The sequence below is a fragment of the Nicotiana tomentosiformis genome, chromosome 10 (genome assembly GCF_000390325.3).
Source record: "Nicotiana tomentosiformis chromosome 10, ASM39032v3, whole genome shotgun sequence".
Lineage (NCBI taxonomy): Eukaryota > Viridiplantae > Streptophyta > Magnoliopsida > Solanales > Solanaceae > Nicotiana > Nicotiana tomentosiformis.
The window spans coordinates 46,196,165-46,216,018 of NC_090821.1; the positions used below are offsets into that span (position 1 = coordinate 46,196,165).

Here is a 19,854-nt window from a genome sequence, read left to right on the forward strand (position 1 = left end):
GCCTCCGCTATAATGGGTTCTAGCTGAAGAGTAAAATTCACTGAACCCTCCAGATTTTCGAGACCTTTTGGCCTCCTTAGACCCTCTTTTCTCGCCTAAAACACCCTCAATCTTTCTTGCAATCTCTACTACTTGCTGAAATGAAGCATCAGTTTGCAATTCTCGAGCATGCATATTTTAATATCATAATCGAGCCCCTCAATGAATCTTCGGACCCGTTCTCTGATTGTAGGACCTAATATAGGTGCATGACGGGCTAACTCACTGAACCTGATAGCCTATTCTGACATTGTCATAGTGCCCTGACATAACCGTTCAAACTCTGTGTGCCACGCATCTCGGAGAGTCTGGGGAACAAATTCTTTCAAGAACATTTCTGAAAATTGAGCCCAAGTTGGTGGTGTGGCATCGGCTGGTCTACCTTCTTCATAAATTTTCCACCACAGATACGCTGCGCCTGACAGTTGAAATGTAGTAAAGGCAACTCCGCTCACCTCCACAATACCCATGGTGCGGAGAATACGGTGATAATTTTCTAGAAATTCTTGGGCATCCTCTGTAGCTATGCCACTGAAAGTTGGTGGATCATATTTCTTAAACCTTTCAAGTCTCTTTTGTTCTTCTTCTGATGCCTCGGGCCTGACCTCGGACCGAACTGGAATAACAGGTTGTACCGGTACTACACCCTGAACCTAACCAACGTGAACCCGCTGTTCTGCAATTGTGATAGGAGTCTGAGCTACTCCCCCAATCTGCAAAATATTTGGTGCAAAAGAGATCAATCCCGCCTGAGTTAATGTACCAAACATACTCACGAACTGTGCCAAAGTCTCCTGAAGTTCGGGGGTAACAACAGGTGCTTCTGGTACCTGTCCCCCAACTGGAGCTACTGGTGGCTCCTCAACTGTTGTTCTAACAGGTGCTCTAGTCGTATCACGTGCCCTTCCTCGGTCTCTACCCCGACCCCGGCTTCTTGCAGCCCTAGCAGTATGTGCGGATGCCTGCTCAACTAACCAGTAGCACGTGTCCTCACCATCTGTGAAAGAATGGAGATACAAAGGTTCAAATTCCAAATTCAACAAATTTCGCACGACAGGAATGAAAGAAATGGAAATTTCCTAACAGTTCTGTAGCCTCTCGAAGATAAGTATAGACGTCTCCGTACCGATCCGCAAGACTCTACTAGACTCGTTCGTGACTCGTAGAACCTATGAACCTAGAGCTCTGATACCAACTTGTCACGACCCAAAATCCCACCACAGGCATCGTGATGGCACCTAATCTCTAAGACTAGGTAAGCCGATTTCTATTACATTTTGAAGCCATTTTTTTTTAAAATTAAATAAGTAACCAAAACTAACGGAATAAATATGAGTATACAACCTCCCAAGACTGGTAATACTGAGTCACGAACTCTAACTGAATACATAGAATGATCACGAGGACCGAATATACAATACTGTTTGATTACAAGTTAACAGTACAATGAAATGAAAGGACTCCAAGGGACTGCGACGACCAAGCAGCTCTACCATGAATCCTTACGATCCCGCTTCAACTCTGCTCAAGTCCGTTATCTTCAATATCTGGCTCTGCACAAAATGTGCAGAAGTGTAGAGTGAGCACACCACAGTGGTGCCTAATAAGTATCAAGACTAACCTCAATGGAGTAGAGATGAGGTACAGTCAAGACACTCACTAGTCTAATAACCTGTGCAATATAATATACAAAATAATAGGAAACAAATAATAATAAAGGCAGGATAAAACAACTAGTGATATGCACAACAGACAACAAGAATACCATTAATATCACTCAGCAATTAATAAATACAATTACACCCAATTAAATCAAGCCCTTTAAATAAATGTCTTTCACATAGTTCTTCCAGATAACTCTGCTTCAAATGTAATTTTCTCAAATAATTATTTTTCAAATATAATTCTTTCAATAAATCCTTTCAAATACAATTTCCTCAAATAAATATCTTTCAATATATAATTCTTTTATATAATACTTTCTAAGTAAAAATCCTTCCAAATAAATATTTTAAATATAATTCTTTCAATTAAAAGGTCACCATGTGACACCTCATTTCAAAATCATCAAAATACGGGTCTCGGCCCATTTTTATATTTTTCGTAAATACGGGTCTCAGCCCATTTTCATATTTCCACGGCACCTCGTGCCCATAATTAAATCATCATATTTGCCCGGCACCTCGTGCCCTCATTTCATATCACAACTGCACGGACAATTTACGTGCCAAATATCATTATCATTTCATCACAACACCTCGTGCCCACATTTTATATCACAACTGCATGGACAATTCGCGTGCCAATATCCCCATTTCATATCATAATTCACGACATCTCGTACCCATATTTTATTTTATAAACCGCCTGGCAATAGCCACAGGCTCCCAATTTCAACATAAATCAGATTATTATCAATTTACTAACAACAAGACAAGTTGCACAAGGTATAAAAATAAACACAAGAAAATCACAACATCACATGAACATGGTCAACACCACAACCCCACATGACATATCGCCCCTGATAATAGCCACCCTTATCGCTCCTATTGCCACCCTTATCGCTCTTATAGCCACCCTTATTGCTCCACCCAGACAATATCAATAGCCACATTTATCGCTCCTATTGCCACCCTTATCTCTCCTATAGCCACCCTTATCGCTTCGCCCAGACAATATCAATAGCCAACAAACACAACAGTGAAATGCCACCCTTATAACCACATAATATCAACAGTGAAATGCCACCCTTATATCCCCAAAATAACAACTCACACAACACAACAATTTACACGGGAAATTATCACAACAACATAACAAAAATCAATTCATATCACAATTTTCCCAATGGCCACAACTAAATTTCAAAGCTACAACCAAGTCAATTAATTTAACAGCAAATAGCCAAATGCTCCACACAATGTGTACAACACCCAAAAACAATCAATAGAGATAGAAATTACTCAACATAAAGCAAAGTCTTCATAAAATATCAAATTTTCAATAATTATATAAACACCTCTTCTTAAGATCATTTAATTAATTATTCGCAGAGGAAAAAATCCAAAATGAAATTAAATTCCAATAATTATCAAACCAGCAAATTCACGAAATTTTATAAATAATCAAATAACAATCACATCACATTATCATATAACAACATAGTCAACAACAAGGGTTTAGGAACGACAAGTAGATGATTAAATATATGCCAATAATTATCCAATTTACTACACAATATGTTCAAGACTTTAACTCAATAAAATTAGCACATATAAACCAAGTACGTACTCGTCACCTCGCGTACATGGTTTTCAATTACCCAAATTGCACATAAGACTTAATGCCTTAGGGGAATTTCCCCCACTCGAGGTTAAGCAAGACACTTACTTCTTTGAAGTTATGCCGATATTCCAAAATCGCCTTCTTGCTTGAATTGACCTCCGGGCCGTTCAAATCTATCCAAATTAATTAAATAACTTCATTAAAATTCATCGAAAATAATTCGGAATAATAATACGTCGACTTAAAAATTTATTCCAAAAAGTCAACAAAAGTCAACGCGGGACTCACCTCTCGGAACCCGACATAATTTTCATAAAATCCGAACACCCAATCCGATACGAGTTCAATCGTACCAATTTTATCAAATTCCAATAACAACTTGACTTCCAAATCTTAAATTTTCATTTTTGGAAGATTTTACAAAAATCTTAATTTTTCCTCCATTAAATGATGGATTCAAAGACATAATCATGGAAATTAATCAAAACTGGATAAGAATCACTTACCCCAAACACCCACGCAAGAATCTCTCCAAAAATCGCCTTCTACCGAGCTCCAAATTAGATTTTGAGTTATGAACTCAAACCCCCATTTTTGGGACTTTTAATTCTGCCCAGATAGGCGTACTTCGCATTCGCGATCATTGCTTCGCGTTCGCGAAGGCCAAAAACTCGTTGCCTCAATTTCTTCTTTGCGTTCGCGTTCGCGTTACCAGCGTCGCGTTCGTGAAGGCCTGCCATGCATATCATCGCGTTCGCGTTTGCGTTCGCGATGCACTCAGGTCCTATTGCTTCGCGTTCGCGATTGAAGCTTCACGTTCGCGAAGGCTGATGACTCCAAGCCCAGTCCCCTCCTTCCTTCTACGCATTCGCGACTGGTCCCTCGCGTTTGCTTAGGTTCTTCAGGCATACCTTCGCGTTCGTGAATGCTAAATCCCAGCAACCTCAAAACTCTTCTTCGCGTTCGCGAAGAAGGAAGTCAGATACCAGATACAGCAGTTTCGAAACATCCCGAAATGATTCGAAACTACCCCGAAACACACCCGAGGCCCCCGGGACCTCAACCAATTATACCAACAAGTCCTAAAACATCATACGAACTTAGTCGAATTCTCAAATCACCTCAAACAACATCAAAACGACGAATTGCACCCCAAATCAAAATCTATGAACTTTGAACTTTCAAATTCTATAACTTGTGCCGAAACACATCAAATCAATCCGGAATGACTTCAAATTTTACAGAAAAGTCCCAAATAACATAACAGAGTTGTTCCAACTCTCGGAATCGCATTCCGACCCCGATATCAAAAGGTCAACCCCCGGTCAAACTTTCCAAAAATTCGACTTTCGCCATTTCAAGCCTAAATTGGCTACAGACCTCAGATTCACGGTCCGGACACGCTCCTAAGTCCAAAATCACCCAACGGAGCTAACGAAACCGACAGAACTCTATTCCGGAGTCGTCTTCACACAGTTCCGAGTACGGTAAAAATCCTAAGGCTTAAGCTTCCATCTCAGGGACTAAGTGTCCCAAATCTCTCTAAATCATCCGTAAATAAAACTCGACCACACATACGGGTCATAATACATATTGTGAGGCTACTAGAGACCTTAAGTCACTGAACGGGGCATAAATTCTTAAAACGACAAGTCGGATCGTTACAATATAGCTATAAGGCCTGTTGCGGCGTGCAACCTAATCCACATATATATAGCCATAAGGCTTGTTGCGGCGTGCAACCCGATCCACATATATATTTAGCCATGAGGCTTATTGCGGCGTGCAAACTCTATATATATATATCGCTCACAGCACAGCACTCGGGCCCCAACTTAATCACCAATCTCTCCTGTATCTCGGGCTCACAACGCTCATACTAAGCAACCCTAATCAATGATATGAGATGTGACAATATACAATAACAGAGACTAAGAAATGATATGAAATGATGAATGCGACTAAGTACATAACTGCAATTAAGCAAATAACTCAACAACGAAGAACGACCACTGTGGGTCCCAATAGTACCAACATATAGCCTAAACATAATTTCTAACATAAATTACAGCTCAAGTGCTCTAACACATAGTGTACAGTAAAAATGTTCAGATAAGATGGCTACACAGTTCCATGGAAGCTACTAAATCACAATTAACACGGTGCATGCCCACGCACCCATCACCTAGCATGTGCGTCACCTCAACATCAATCATATAACATGTAATTCGGGGTTTCATACCCTCAACACCAAGTTTAGAAGTGTTACTTAACTCGAACAAGCCAAATCCAATACCGAGCAACCCAAGCGATGCTCCAAAAATGCCATCTCGCACGTACGGACCTCTGAATGACTCAAAACTAGCCAAAAGCAAATCAAATACATCAAATAATGTCAAAGGAAACAAACTCAATCGATAAAGGTCGAATCTTTAATCAAAAGCCCAAAATCAACTCAAAAGTCCAACTCGAGCCCACGCCTCAAAACTCGACGAAACTTATAAAATCTGATAACCCATTTTATTACGAGTCCAACTATACAAGTTTCACCCAAATCCAACTCCGAATCGATGTTCAAAACTCAAAAACTCACTCTATGAAACTTTACGCTAAAACCCCCAATTTCTCTTAAAATTCATAATCCAATTACCAAAAATGAATAGAGAATCACGAAATATAATCAAAACCGAGTAAAAAAATACTTACTCCAATCCTTGTGATGAAATTTGCCTCCAAAATTGCTTCACTCCGAGCCCCCAAATCTCAAAATATGATAAAAGAACCAAAAACATTGATTTTATAGCTTCTGCCCAGAAATCCCGCATATGCGGTCACACTGTCGCATTTGTGACCCCCACTTCTGCGGTAAAATGCCTAGCTTCTACGAAAATAGCTAGACCCATCTCACCTCGCACCTGCGGTAGAAAAATTTTGCTTCTGCGAAAACCTTCGCACCTGCGCTCCAAATCATCGCTTCTGCGCACACGCAAGTGCGCCTCTTCCTCCGCATCTGCGATGATCTCCAGCCAAGCCTGTTTCCGCTTCTACGAACAATTGTCTGCATCTGCGGACTTGTATCTGCGTCCATTCTTACACAGATGTGGAAGCACCAGAACCAGCATACCTTCACCAATGCAACATAAAACAAAAATAATCTGAACCTCATTCGAACTCACCCGGGCTACTCGGGACCCCGTCCAAATATACCAACAAGTCCCATAACATAGCACAAACCTACTCCAAGCCTCAAATCACACATAACAACATCGAAATGACGAATCGCACCTCAATTCGAACTAAAATGAACTTTGAACTTTCCACTTCCAAAACTCACGTCGAAACATAACAGATTAACTCGGAATGAACTCAAATTTTGCACACAAGTCCCAAATAACATAAACGAAGCTATTCAAATTCCCGGAACCACAATCCGAATCCGACATCCACAAGGTTAACTCTCGGTCAAACTTATGAACTTTCTAATCCTTCAAATTTTCAATTTTCGCCAATTAGTGCTGAATCCTTCTAGAAATATCCAAATACAAATCCGAGCATACGTCCGAGTCCAAAATCGTCATCCGGATCTAACGGAACCATCACAACTCCGTTCCGGGATCAAACTCACAAAAGTCAAACTTGGTCAACTCTTCCAACTTAAAATTTCAACCCGACGATACACACCAGTCATAATATGTCATATGGAGCTACTCATTCCCCCCAAACTACCGAGTGAAGCGCAAATGCTCAAAACGGCCGGTCGGGTCGTTACACAAAGTTACCCAAATTTTGTCCCAACGGTCAGGTATTTAATTTGCAGTCATTTTTGGTTGGTCTTGCTACATATGGGAGCTCTCACCTTTGATTTAAGGCTAATAATTAAGGCAGCTTTTGAAAACACATACAACAGTCTACGGAAAGGAGTTGGTACATAATTTGGCCTCTTTGTTTGATAGTTACTAAATTGCTAAGAGTAGCAATTTATGGTCCCATAAAGCTTTTGCCCCTTAAGTTTTTAGGTCGCATATTTTAAAAGTCTTCTTTTTTTTAAAAAAACTTTGTGCCAAGTCAAACTAAATCATCTAAATTGAAATGGAGGGAGTATTTGATACGTGATCATGCCCAACTATGCCTTATGAAAGGACTAAATAATTGTTGCAAATATTATCTGGTTCAAGATGCCGGAGTTGAGTCGCACAGGGAATTAACCTATTAATTACAACTATTTATCACATAAGAATTCAATTAATCAATCTCCAGAGGTTGTACATATCAATTTGTTGTTCTTTCAATACTAAAATCAAGTGGTAAGGATGTAGTAAAATTTCACTAATAAAACTAAGTGTTGTAAACAAGGACGGGAAGGCAGTTATGATTTCCCCAATTGTCGGAGTCCTCCCCGCTATATCTCCTATAATTTTGCCCAATTATTCTCTATGGATTGTGAGCACTCCGGTTATCGTAATTCTCTCGCGAGTAACTATAGCAGTTTACTAGCCGTACTCTCTCGAATTACACAAGTTGCCCTTTTTTACCACTTACTATGATCATGTCAAGGTTTTATTATCTCTAAATCTACCTTTAAACCCTCTATATTAATCTCTCATATATTTCAGGAGTATGTTGTTCAGCAACTACCTAAATATGCACTCTTTCTCAAGTAATATATACTAGATAGGAACCACTAATTGATGGTCATTCAATTAGCTAAATTAAGCACGTAGTTAAACACATAGAGAAATTCAAAGGCAAAATTATATTGAAATATAACGGAATTTCATCCTCCAGAAGATTCAATCAAACTCTAGATAAAAGTTTAGCTCCTCATAGTCATGCTAATAATCATATGCATAATGAGAGCATTAAACTACAAACTAGGAAGAATTGGAAGAAGAATATGTGTAAATTTGTTGCTTGCGATTGTTCCAGCTGTGTTTTCGCCTACAAAACTTGTCTAACCCTTCAAAATCTAAGTTAAAGAGGTAATTATATGTTAGGGTACAATTAAGGCCGAAATAACTAAGTCCTAAGCTGACTAGGAGTCAAAATGCCTCGGAACAGAGCTTGGCGTGTCGCACTCTTAGCTTGCAACCTCGTCCTGGACCTCGCGAGGCGGCCTCTGGCGCGAGCTCTTTGGCGCCTCTGGCCTCGCCTAGCGCCCTCTAGGGCGTGGTCCAATCACGGACTCGCGTCATGGTTCCTTTCGTGCTCTATTTTGTTGTCTTTGATGCCTCTCTGTCCAATTTTCTTTTCAATTCAATCCCAAATGATCCTACACACAAAAATAACTAAAATAAGCACAAATATAGCACGAATCGTTAATATTTATGAGTAAAGCATATCGCAAATGACGATATAAAGTGTACATAAACCTCGCATCAATATGGTTCAATCAACTGGACATACTGATGATGACGCTAACGAATTAGAATGTCTGAGCCAGAAATAATTGCTTTTTCAAAACATTGATTATGCATTGATCTTGTTCTTGATTTATGCCCTCACTTAATCAATTGGAATGTCTGAGCCAGAAACAATTATTTTTTCAGAACATTGATTATGCATTGGTCTTGTTCTTGATTTATGCCCTCACTTTATCAATTGGAATATCTGAGCCAGAAACAATTGCTTTTCCAGAATATTGATTATGCATTGGTCTTGTTCTTGATTTATGCCCTCACTTAATCAATTGGAATGTCTGAGCCAGAAATAATTGCTTTTCCAGAATATTGATTATGCATTGGTCTTGTTCTTGATTTATGCCCTCACTTTATCAATTGGAATGTCTGAGCCAGAAACAATTACTTTTCCAGAACATTGATTATGCATTGGTCTTGTTCTTGATTTATGCCCTCACTTTATCAATTGGAATGTCTGAGCCAGAAATAATTATTTTTTCAGAACATTGATTATGCATTAGTCTTGTTCTTGATTTATGCCCTCACTTTATCAATTGGAATGTTTGAGCCAGAAACAATTGCTTTTCCAGAACATTGATTATGCATTGGTCTTGTTCTTGATTTATGCCCTCACTTAATCAATTGGAATGTCTGAGCCAGAAACAATTGCTTTTCTAGAACATTGATTATGCATTGGTCTTGTTCTTGATTTATGCCCTCACTTTATCAATTGGAATGTCTGAGCCAGAAACAATTGCTTTTCCAGAACATTGATTATGCATTGGTCTTGTTCTTGATTTATACCTTCACTTTATCAATCTTCCCTGGTATCTTGTATGAAACTACCGGTAACCACAAATTAGGCTCATGCTAAGTATGCTTACCTTTTTCTCCGTATAGTATATTATGCCATGCATGAAATCCTTCCTATACTCTATTCGTAATATCCCATTGAATGATCTATATCATCCATATGCTTCTTAATTTATTATAATTAAGAAAACGGAAAGAAATAGTGGAGAAGAAAGAGAACATGACTTTTGAATCTGGAGTGGTAATCTAGTGCTACTCCATGTGATCATCATCCTATCAATTTGAAATTATACGTGGCATACCATTTAACATAATTGTGCATCTCACCCTAAGTAGATAATATATTTTTCCTACCTTGATGGTACAAAACTAAGTTTTTAAAACTATAGTATACTTTAATGAGAAAAAAAAAAAAAAGTTCTTCCTATGAATTACAGGTATATGTTACTCAAACCAAAAATAAATAAATAAATAAATAAATATTTTGTTTCAGGTATGCTATAGTTCTGATAACAATGTATAATGCATGGGATCTGATATTAAGATACATTACACTCATCAAGATTAATTCGCGAAAAGGCCTCATGATCATAGAGTTGTGGCTTGAAATCTGCAGATTGTGACATCGGGTTCTGGTTTCAGCTTCTAGCAAGATGGTGGAATTTCAGAGTAGCATCTTTTGTCCTCAGTGATATTACTTTATTCTGGTTAACTAAGGTCCTTGATTTGAACACTTCGCTGAAATCATGCTCAAACAGCTCTTCAACCACTTGCGGTAAAATTAAATGAATCATGCCTTACCAGACATTGAGTGGCCGTACTATGACATATGGGCCCGCATGGTTGACCTTCAATTGGAATAAAGCAATAATACAAATACCAAAGGGGTTGTTTCCCCTACATTTTAAGTGGGTGCTCTCTGATCAACTTTTTCTTATGTACAAGAACCATCTCAACTGCTCTTTCAGAAATCTTCAAGTATAACGTGGAATTCATGCCACCAGCCTTGTTAAGGAATTCTATCCCCAAGTGACTAGCCAAATGCAAGGAGTTCTGTCACGACCCAAAATCCTAACCTGTCGTGATGGCGCATATCTCAGTACTAGGCAAGCCGACAACATCAATAACCCAAGATTTCGTTTCAATTTAAAAACGTAACTTTTAATACAATACCAAAATCTAGCAAAATCCGATACAACACTCCCAAAATCTGGTGTCACTGAGTATATGAGCATCTAATATGAGTACAAGTCTGAAAAATACGGTATATAATAGTTTGAGACCAAATACAGTAACAAGGAGATAGAGAAGGAGAGACAAGGTCTGCGGAATACGGCAGCTACCTCAAAATCTCCTGAGAATCAACTGCGCGAAATGATCAATACCCGCTATGTTCAGGAACACCTGGATCTGCACACGAAGTGCAGGGTGTAGTATGAGTACAACCAACTCAGCAAGTAACAATAATAACTAAGGAACTGAAGATAATGACGAGCTACACAGTCATAGTTCACTTTCAATAGTTCCAGCAAAGAATAGGCATGCTTTCAAACCCGGCAGTTTAAGTCAAATCAATTTTATACATTTCAATTTCAAGTAATCCGGATATAAATTCTTTCAGATATTTCACAACAATGACAGATAGCAACCAAGTGCAACAACAAATGCAAAGCAAGTACAGTCTCTCAAGCAACAGTCACTCAGCTCATCACAACAGGTCAACCACTCGGCTCTCAGCCCTCAGCACTCACACTCAATGGGTACCCTCACTCACTAGGGGTGTGTACAGACTCCGAAGGGGCTCCTACAACCCAAGTGCTATAATCTGCACGAACAACTCATGTGTTGCACGGACAACTCACATGCTATAATATCCTGCACGGACAACTCACGTGCCATAATATCCTTACCTCACTAACAAGCCCTCGGACTTACTCAGTCTTTCACCTCTCTAGTCTCTCGAACTCTCAGAAACCACACAGATCAGCCCAAACAAAGATAACATAGTGCATCAACAAATATCAAGAAAGACTGAGGTATGATTCGCTAGTAAAATCAAGACTGAGCACAAGATAGCAACTAGCAAATAATTCAACAAGTTCGTGACCTCTGTGGGTCCCAACAGTACTACCACATAGCCTAAGCATAATTTTTAACATGATTTACAGTCAAATTTCTTCAACACAAAGAGAGCTTATAGCTAACAACAGGTTATTCAACTTTACAGTTTCACGGGACGGACCAAGTCACAATCCCTTCGGTGCACACCCACACGCCCGTCACCTAACATGTGCGTCACCTCTAAAATAAATATATGACATAAAATTCGGAGTTTCATACCCTCAGGGCCAGATTTATAATTGTTACTTACCTCAACCCGTATAATTATTTATTCCGCTATGCCCTTACCACGAGAATTGATCTCCGAAAGCCTCGTATCTAGCCACAATTAATTCGAATCAGTCAATACAAACTATTGTAATTAATTCCATAAGAAAATACTAATTTTTCCAATAAAATCCGAAATTAACTCAAAAATTGCCCGTAGGGCCCACGTCTCGGAATCCGACAAAAGTTACAAAATATGAACGCCCATCCAACCACGAGTCCAACCATATAAATTTCACCAAAATCCGACACCAACTCGACCCTCAAATCGTCAATTAAAGTTTGAAGATTTCTACCATTTTCAACCCAATCCTTACCTATTGGAACTTAACAATCTTTCCACAACCTTATTGGTATGTTTATATGATACTCTACACCCAAGAATCATACTATTAATCACCCATCTTTACTCCAAACCCGAAATTGAAGAATTAGAGAAAGAAATTCTTACCTCTTTGAAGCCCTAGCAAGATCCTTGTGAAATCTTCAAACCTTGAACAAAAATTGATGGATAAATCACTAAGTCTTCACTTTATCTCTCTAAAATGCTCTCACCTCTCTAAAATATCAAATTTTGGCTCAAAAATGAGCTTCAAAAGCTATAAATCGAAGTTGGGTCGGGTCAAAAATTAGAAAGAATAGAAGCTCAGACGCAGTTATGCGATCGCATAACAGGTATGCGGTCCGCATACCGGCCGCATAATTTTCCTTTACACATCGGTGCATTGGTCAACCCAAAAGACCCGAGTCGCAGCGAGCTTGCTCGCCGCGAGAACATTCAATAATATTTGTACTAATTGATCTACCTCGGCACCATCAAACCTTAATTTCCTTAGCAAATATTTCTCTGGGATCATTACACCTAAGTCAATATCCGATCAACCTTTTCAATTTAAATTCTAAACCTTGGAACTAAGCGTTCCAAATTATTTCCAAACCTCACCGGACCCAAACCAATTACCCCGGCAAGCCACTATAATTAACAATTTGAGCAATAAATGGACAACGAGATTATAATACTCAAAACGACCGGCCGGGTCGTTACAAGTGGCAACTGTTACAACCTTGACATTTGCACATGCAACATTGAATTTATAACGCGGTATTAAAGGTCCAACTACATATCAAGGCCAAGTTAATAACATGACATATCAAAGAGGTATGTACATGCCCTGCGACTACATTTCTCGACTACAAAGTCAGGAGGCATAAAATGCAGAACATGGAAACAAAGGTAACTTTCCTTCTCCGAGCCACCACATGGAAGTCCCATTAATGAAGGTAACAAATTTCCTCCAGAAGAAATGTGCTGCCACACTATCTGATTAACGAAGAAGAATACGGTCCAAGCTGGAAAACGAAAATTGAAGTGCAGCAACCTTTTGTAGTCTACCAGTGGGAAGAGAAGCAGATGAGAGAGAGAAACTTTGTTGACTTTGGAGCAGTTTGAGCTGGCAAATGAAGATTGAAGGCAGCAGACAGCTATCATTGTCCCCCGGCGCACAGAAAAGCAAAAAACTTTACCTACCTAAAAAAGCTTTGTTGCAGAAGGAGCCGCTTGGCCATTTTGCAGTTTTCGGTAGGAAAAACTCGAAGATGATGATTTAATGTAGAGAAGCACTGGTGCTAAACAATGTCAACAAAAGAAGCATGTGGCAAAATGATGCAGTCTCAGCTGGAAATCATACCTCAAAGAAGGAAACCTAGATATTTTACGAAAAGTGACTTTATGATAGTAGTCAAAGCAAGTAGTCAAAGCAATTAAGCGCAAACATTAAACAATAATGAAGAATAAAAGAGACCTCCAAAGTTTGCTGAACTAAGGAAGCCGTCACAAGAATGAAGTCTGGAGGTGGCTATAGAGAGCAGAAGCCTCCCATAATCCAGTTCGAACACACCATTTATCACAGAAACAAACTACATAATGCTACTCTTTTGACAAGCCTATCAGACTACAAACGAAGAGCCTCAGTTGTATTTCCTGCTCAGACCAGCATCAAGCTCTGCACGAAACATCAATTCCAAGTGCCCGTATGAGTATTGTGCAAAGAAATTGCAAAATAAAAGGTGATAACTTTAACAATACAAGGAAGCACTGCTCATGCGAAATTGAGAAGCACAAAGTGGAATAATATTATTTCTTAATGTGCTTTATTTGAAGCCCTAATACCCACCCACCCCCCCACCCCTACCCCCCAAACCCCCAAAAAGTGATAAGATACTCAACTCTGCTTTGATAGGCAGTAATGGAAGAAAAAGCTAGCTTCATGATGAAACCACTAGGTGGCAGCAGAACAAACATACCCTTTTGCATAAGGAGAATCACGATGACGGCGATATGCTGGGGATCTGCTATAGCTGCCACGGCCACGACGAGGTGATAAACTGTTCAAGCAAAAGATAGTCAATAAGGGTCTGTTGCTGCAGGGGCTTCCAGAAAAAAGCAGCAGATCTAATGCTCTCATTCAATTCCAAACCCACAAAATTAACATGGAGGCCTTGGAAAGTTTTATAGAAAATTTCCACCTAAAGATTGTTTCAGACTTCTACCTAAAGATTGTTTCAGACTGATAGCCTGTTTGGCCGAGCTTCTCCAAGCCAAAAGCACTTCTTCTTTTTTTTCAAAAAAGTGTTTTTTTCCAAAGTTGAAGTGTTTAGCCAAGCTTTTAGAAGAGAAAAAAATACTTTTGAGGAGAAGCAGAAGCAGTTTTGGAGAAGCAGAAAAAAGTAGATTCTCTCCAAAAGCACTTTTTTGAAAAGCACTTTTGAGAAAAATATACTTAGAAGCAGTTTTTAAAAGCTTAGTCAAACACTAATTTGTTGTTCAGAAGTGTTTTTCAAAAAAATTAGCCAAACACAAACTGCTTCTACTTTTAAAAATAAAGCACTTTTGAGAAAAAACACTTCTCAAAATAAGCTGATTTTTGCAGCTTGGCCACACAGGCTATCAGTTTTAAGGAGAAACTCAAGAATTGCCCCAGTAAATGCGTATGCCATAAATATGTTCATCAATTAGTTACCCATTGGCATAAGGTGACACATAGCGGCCGCGGCGATTGGGGGGTGACCTGCTGTAGCTGCGTCCACGACGAGGAGATAGGCTGCGACCTCGAGGAGGTTTTCCAAGAGGGCTATAACTCCTGCAAAGCCACATCACAATGTTCCTCAAAATGCAAAATTTCGAAGTAAATTGTATATGGACAAGTACAATAACTCTACTCTGAATTCAAAACCAAGTGACTTATTCAGAAGTAAAACAATACTAAAATAGAACTTGTCAATGCCACCCAGGTTATAGGCCATCAACTAAGATGATGAAGCACCACCTTTTGATATTATGAAGCCCATCAGATAGAAGTACTCAAGAAAACTAAACCACAACATACCCAGTGTGATCCCACAAGTGGGGTCAGGGAGGGTGGGATGTACGCAGACCTTACCCCTAACTTGTGTGCGGCAGAGAGGTGGTTTCCAATAGACCCTTGGCTCAAGAAAAGGGTTTTCCAAACAGGTTTGTTAAGTACAAGAGTAAAAAAGCTAAGATGAAAATACTGAAGAAAAGAAAAGTATTGACAACAAAAATAGTAAAGATAACTAAAGTAAAAGACAACATCAGTCCTCGAGAAAAACTAAAATTGTATATATCCAAATAATATCTCTGTAGCTGCAACAACACGACCATCGAGAACCATGATATATAGGATGCATATAGTTCATAATGCAACTGGCTAAGTTGGAGACCAGGAAGTAGACAAATCCACTCTCCTCGGACCTCTATGTGTTACCATTTAGGTAATGAATAGAATGTACAAAAAGTAAATTAAAGAGTGGCCTAATTTGCAAAGAGGAAAAAGAAAAAGAAGGCTATAAACAGCCAAGTGTTCACATATATTTCTTATGTCATATACCAAGTGAAAGCACTGACATAGCTGCGATATTATATCTGTCATCATATTCCTAGCGAGACAAAAAAACCCACCAGAAGGATGATTATGTAGGCATTATTTTGTAGTGTAACATCACCCTAACTTGCATGGCTCTGACAAGGTTCTATGACAAATGAAATATTTTCTTCTTCACAGTCAAGTAGCATAAAACTAGAGTTCAAGAAGCTCGCAACGTGAGTTCATTAAATAAGGTGCATCAGTACATTGCACATAAACTAGGAGATAAGCCCCATTTGATTAAAATTAATGAAAGAGAGAGAGAGAGACCTTCTCCCATAACTGGGACTTCTACGATATCGAGGACTAGGACTTCGACGTCGCCCACTTCCAAGTCCTCGTGAACCAATGCGCAAGCGGCACTCTCGAGCAAAATGACCTGGCTCACCACACTGATAACATTTCGTATCATCACCTCCACGACCACCACGGCCTCCACCACGACCGCTCGAATTGTGTGAGAGCTCCACACGCCAACCATTTTTCCCTGTTATACAGATTTCCCCAAAGGTTCGCCAGGGATGCATGTAGCACAGTTACTATCCAAGAAGAGATAAAAATAAAGTCTTACAGGCAAGAAGTTTTCTGAATGAACTTGTATCACACTCATCTATTATTAAAACTGAAAGGTCAGCAGATTTTGTTCCGCTGGACTTCTTTTTCAGATTAGTAACACACATTGTGAACAAAGCTACAACACACTCAAGTAATATTTCATCTGAATGTTCAGCAGTAGTTATTGTATGATCACTATCTATTCCATTGGACGTTTCTTAAGAGATTATTACGAGAAGACACACAACTTAGAAGGCAGGCAAGAATTACATCACAAAGGAAAAGTCCAGAAGTACGAGGTACGCCAAAACAAAAATGAATCGTTCTACGAAAACACGCACTAGACAGAATGAAACTGGTGATAATTAGCAAGATCTACATTTTTAAACTACGCTAACCATATCATTACTTGAAGGAAAGCCTGGTAAAACGAAGTTCAACATAAGATATCAGTTGTGGACCATAAAGGGGCATGCTACAGTCTTCTCATAGAAAAGATAAGAACCAAAAGGGAAAGTTATACTGATAACCTGAACCTGCATGTTATTATTACTAAAAAAGGGTCAACTACAATCACCATACTCAGCTAGCTATTGATGTATGGTGCACTACACTCGGTTCATACCATCTAGCTCGTGAATAGCATCTAGAGCATCCCTACGATCGTCGAACTCAATGAATGCATAACCTGGCGGTCGTCTTGCAACCCAAACACTGCAACAAATTAATAACACTTTAATTATGTGCAAAACAATAATATCACACCCAAAATGACAGACATATAAAGAGGGCCGAAACAGACAACAGAGAGGCCCAAAAATGCAATCTTTGTTATTGGTCTTATGGAATATGAGAAGAAAACAAGATATACTATGAAACTTTAGGCAAAAAGAAGTAACTCAAAAAAAGGGATGTAAAAACAATGATAGAAAATGCAGTAGCTATTGCAACACATTTAGGTGGTATAGGCATAGGATTGTGCATCAGACAGTATAAGCTATTTTCATAAAGTCAGATAGGTATAAAACTACATGCATCACATTAGGGAAAAGAGCTTCTTCTTCTTTTTTTTTATGATAAGTTCATTAGGGTAAAAGACCTTTTAAACCACCACCTAGTCCAAGTAGTCATTCATGGACTAGAACAAAGAACTAATGCAGATTGCTGAAGCCACTAGCTTCTGTTTTGAGATTTGTTCCTTCAGGGAGGTGGAGCTCAACATCTTAAGTCGTTTAACTTCTGCGAGTTCCGACAACATCTTCACACAATGTGTAATCCATACATAGGACATTTAAAGCAGTAAAAGAGACATGTGACAAAACATAATCGAAGTAGTATGAGGCAAAATTCACCCGCCAAATAAAGCTTCCCAAATATAGAAACTAATTGAGGTGCTCCACTTAACACTCAAAGACTGATTTATATACCTAAAACATACTTCCTCCATTCCATTTTATGTGGCGGCTCCAGGGCACAAGGGTCAAAGTACTTAATTTTCGGTGTGAAGTCGGACATAAATCCTTCAAGTTGTTTGAAATAAACTTCACATATTTGGAAACTGCATAAAAATTACTATAGTCACAATAGTTAATAATTCAGAACATTTTTAAAAAGTACTTGAAAAATGATGGTCAACGAAGAATCTCTTTGACTCCCCAAATGATCATATTGCCACATAAAATGGAACAAAGTGAGTAACAAATACGATGCTTCAGATTTCAATCTCTACTACTAGAGCAACCTCCCTCATCCTCTCACGATGCTTCAGATTTCAAGTTCCACTTCAATTTCTAAACCCAGTCTCAATTTCATGAAGGTAAAATAATAATAATAATAATAATAATAATAATAATAATAATAATAATAATAATAATAATAATAATATTATTATTATTATTATTATTATTATTATTATTATTATTATTATTATTATTATTATTATTTTGTGTTGAGAATATCTTGAATTGAATTTCTTTTTTGAGCTAATTCAAAACCAACTCCAAAAAAGAGAAACACGAGAAAACAATACCAAGAATGTGGCCTAGGGGTCGATGAAGCTGATATGAAGACCATGAGAGACCAAAGTTCGATTGTCAACAGAGGCAAAGAAGTCAGGTGATTTCTCCCCATCTGTTAAACTTTGATGAAATAGTGGAGGTGCTTGCAAGTTGGCCCGTCCAGGCACCGTCGTTATTTAAACAAACAAGAAAAACAACAAAACATGAGCTTATAATAACTACAAAAAATAATTTACCCCAAAAGATCCTTCATTTTCTTCCAAAAAATACCACTTGGACGATCCAACGAAAGATGAACTGCTAAATTGAACGCGAAACTTTAAAACCTAATTCCATCTAAAAAATATATTGAAAAATTTACCTTCGAAGAACGCCGTAGATACGAAACTCATCCTCAAGGTCTCTCTCAGTTACCCGAGGATTCAAATTACCAACGTAAACCCTCGACATTGCTCTATCCTGAAAATTCAAAAAACAAAACAGTTCAAAATAACATCTTTCGAATTTTAAAAAAAATGCATAAAACCACGTTTGAAAGAAGAGGAAAAAAATTGAAAGAAACTAGTTGATAAAAAACCTAGGGTTTTAATATGCTGAAATGATGGGTGAAAAAAGGAGAAGAGAAATAAGGAATTCACCGGGAGACTATCAAGCGTTTTTGTGAGCTCTATCAATGGCGACGAGCTTTTGAAAAGAGGACACGTGTTGGAGGGAAAGAGTGGTGCTGAATAGAGACTTCTAGAGAGTCCCTTTTTGCTTTTTTAAAGAAGAAGAAAGGAGTGTGACATGGAGATGTTTTTGTTGGGCCTCCATTTAAGTGAGGCTGGAAATGTATTACAGCCCAGTTTACTGAACATCTTTTCTGTTTGGGTATGAGGCCCATGGTAATAGGAAAACATTTACGGGACAACCTATTAGGCTGCTCTCATTTAATCTATGCCCACTTTTACTACTCGTGTTCAATTCTAAAAGAACTTCAGAATTTCAAAAACCCTTTGAGGCAGATCGATTGCAGCATTCTCTCTCTTTATTCTTTTGCCCAAGCCTCATCAAACGTCATTTCTTCCCTTTCTTCTTTCGCGCTTCGATTGAGCTAAATCTTGAGGAAACAACATGGTTTCATCAAATTAAGAGCCCCTTTGGACATAAGAATTTTTTTCACTTTTTTTCGAAAAAAATTCATTTTTTTCGAAATCAGTGTTTGGCATAAAATTTTTAATTTTCACTTGAAGGTAAATTTTAGAATTTTTCAAAAATTTGAAACACTTCAAAAAGCTGTTTTTCAAAATTTTCACATAGATCACTCACAAAAATTCAAAAACAACCCAAAATTACATTCATGTCCAAACACAATTCTAATTTTCAAATACCATTTTCATTAAAAAATTTTACTTTTTTGGGAAATTTTACAAT

The 19,854-nt window shown here is 38.4% G+C and overlaps 1 protein-coding gene across 7 annotated transcripts; it reads right to left on the minus strand.

Annotated features, from left to right (window-relative positions):
- Positions 1-12,995: 12,995 nt before the first annotated feature.
- LOC104101004 (serine/arginine-rich splicing factor RSZ21A-like) lies at positions 12,996-19,208 on the minus strand. Of its 7 annotated transcripts, none has more exons than XM_009608402.4 (8): positions 19,080-19,207; positions 18,803-18,900; positions 17,049-17,137; positions 16,139-16,355; positions 14,945-15,064; positions 14,229-14,309; positions 13,727-13,927; positions 12,996-13,627 (listed from the first exon to the last, which is right to left on the minus strand). In XM_009608402.4, the coding sequence occupies exons 2-7, from the start codon at positions 18,889-18,891 to the stop codon at positions 13,921-13,923; spliced, it is 603 nt and encodes a 200-aa protein (XP_009606697.1). In that variant the 5' UTR covers positions 18,892-18,900; positions 19,080-19,207; the 3' UTR covers positions 12,996-13,627; positions 13,727-13,920. The 7 variants fall into 7 exon arrangements, with proteins under 7 accessions (XP_009606697.1, XP_009606698.1, XP_009606699.1 ...); XM_009608403.4 differs by having other exon boundaries at positions 19,019-19,134; XM_009608404.2 differs by lacking the exons at positions 18,803-18,900; positions 19,080-19,207 and adding exons at positions 17,851-17,981; positions 18,453-18,796.
- Between the last annotated feature and the right edge of the window lie 646 nt (positions 19,209-19,854).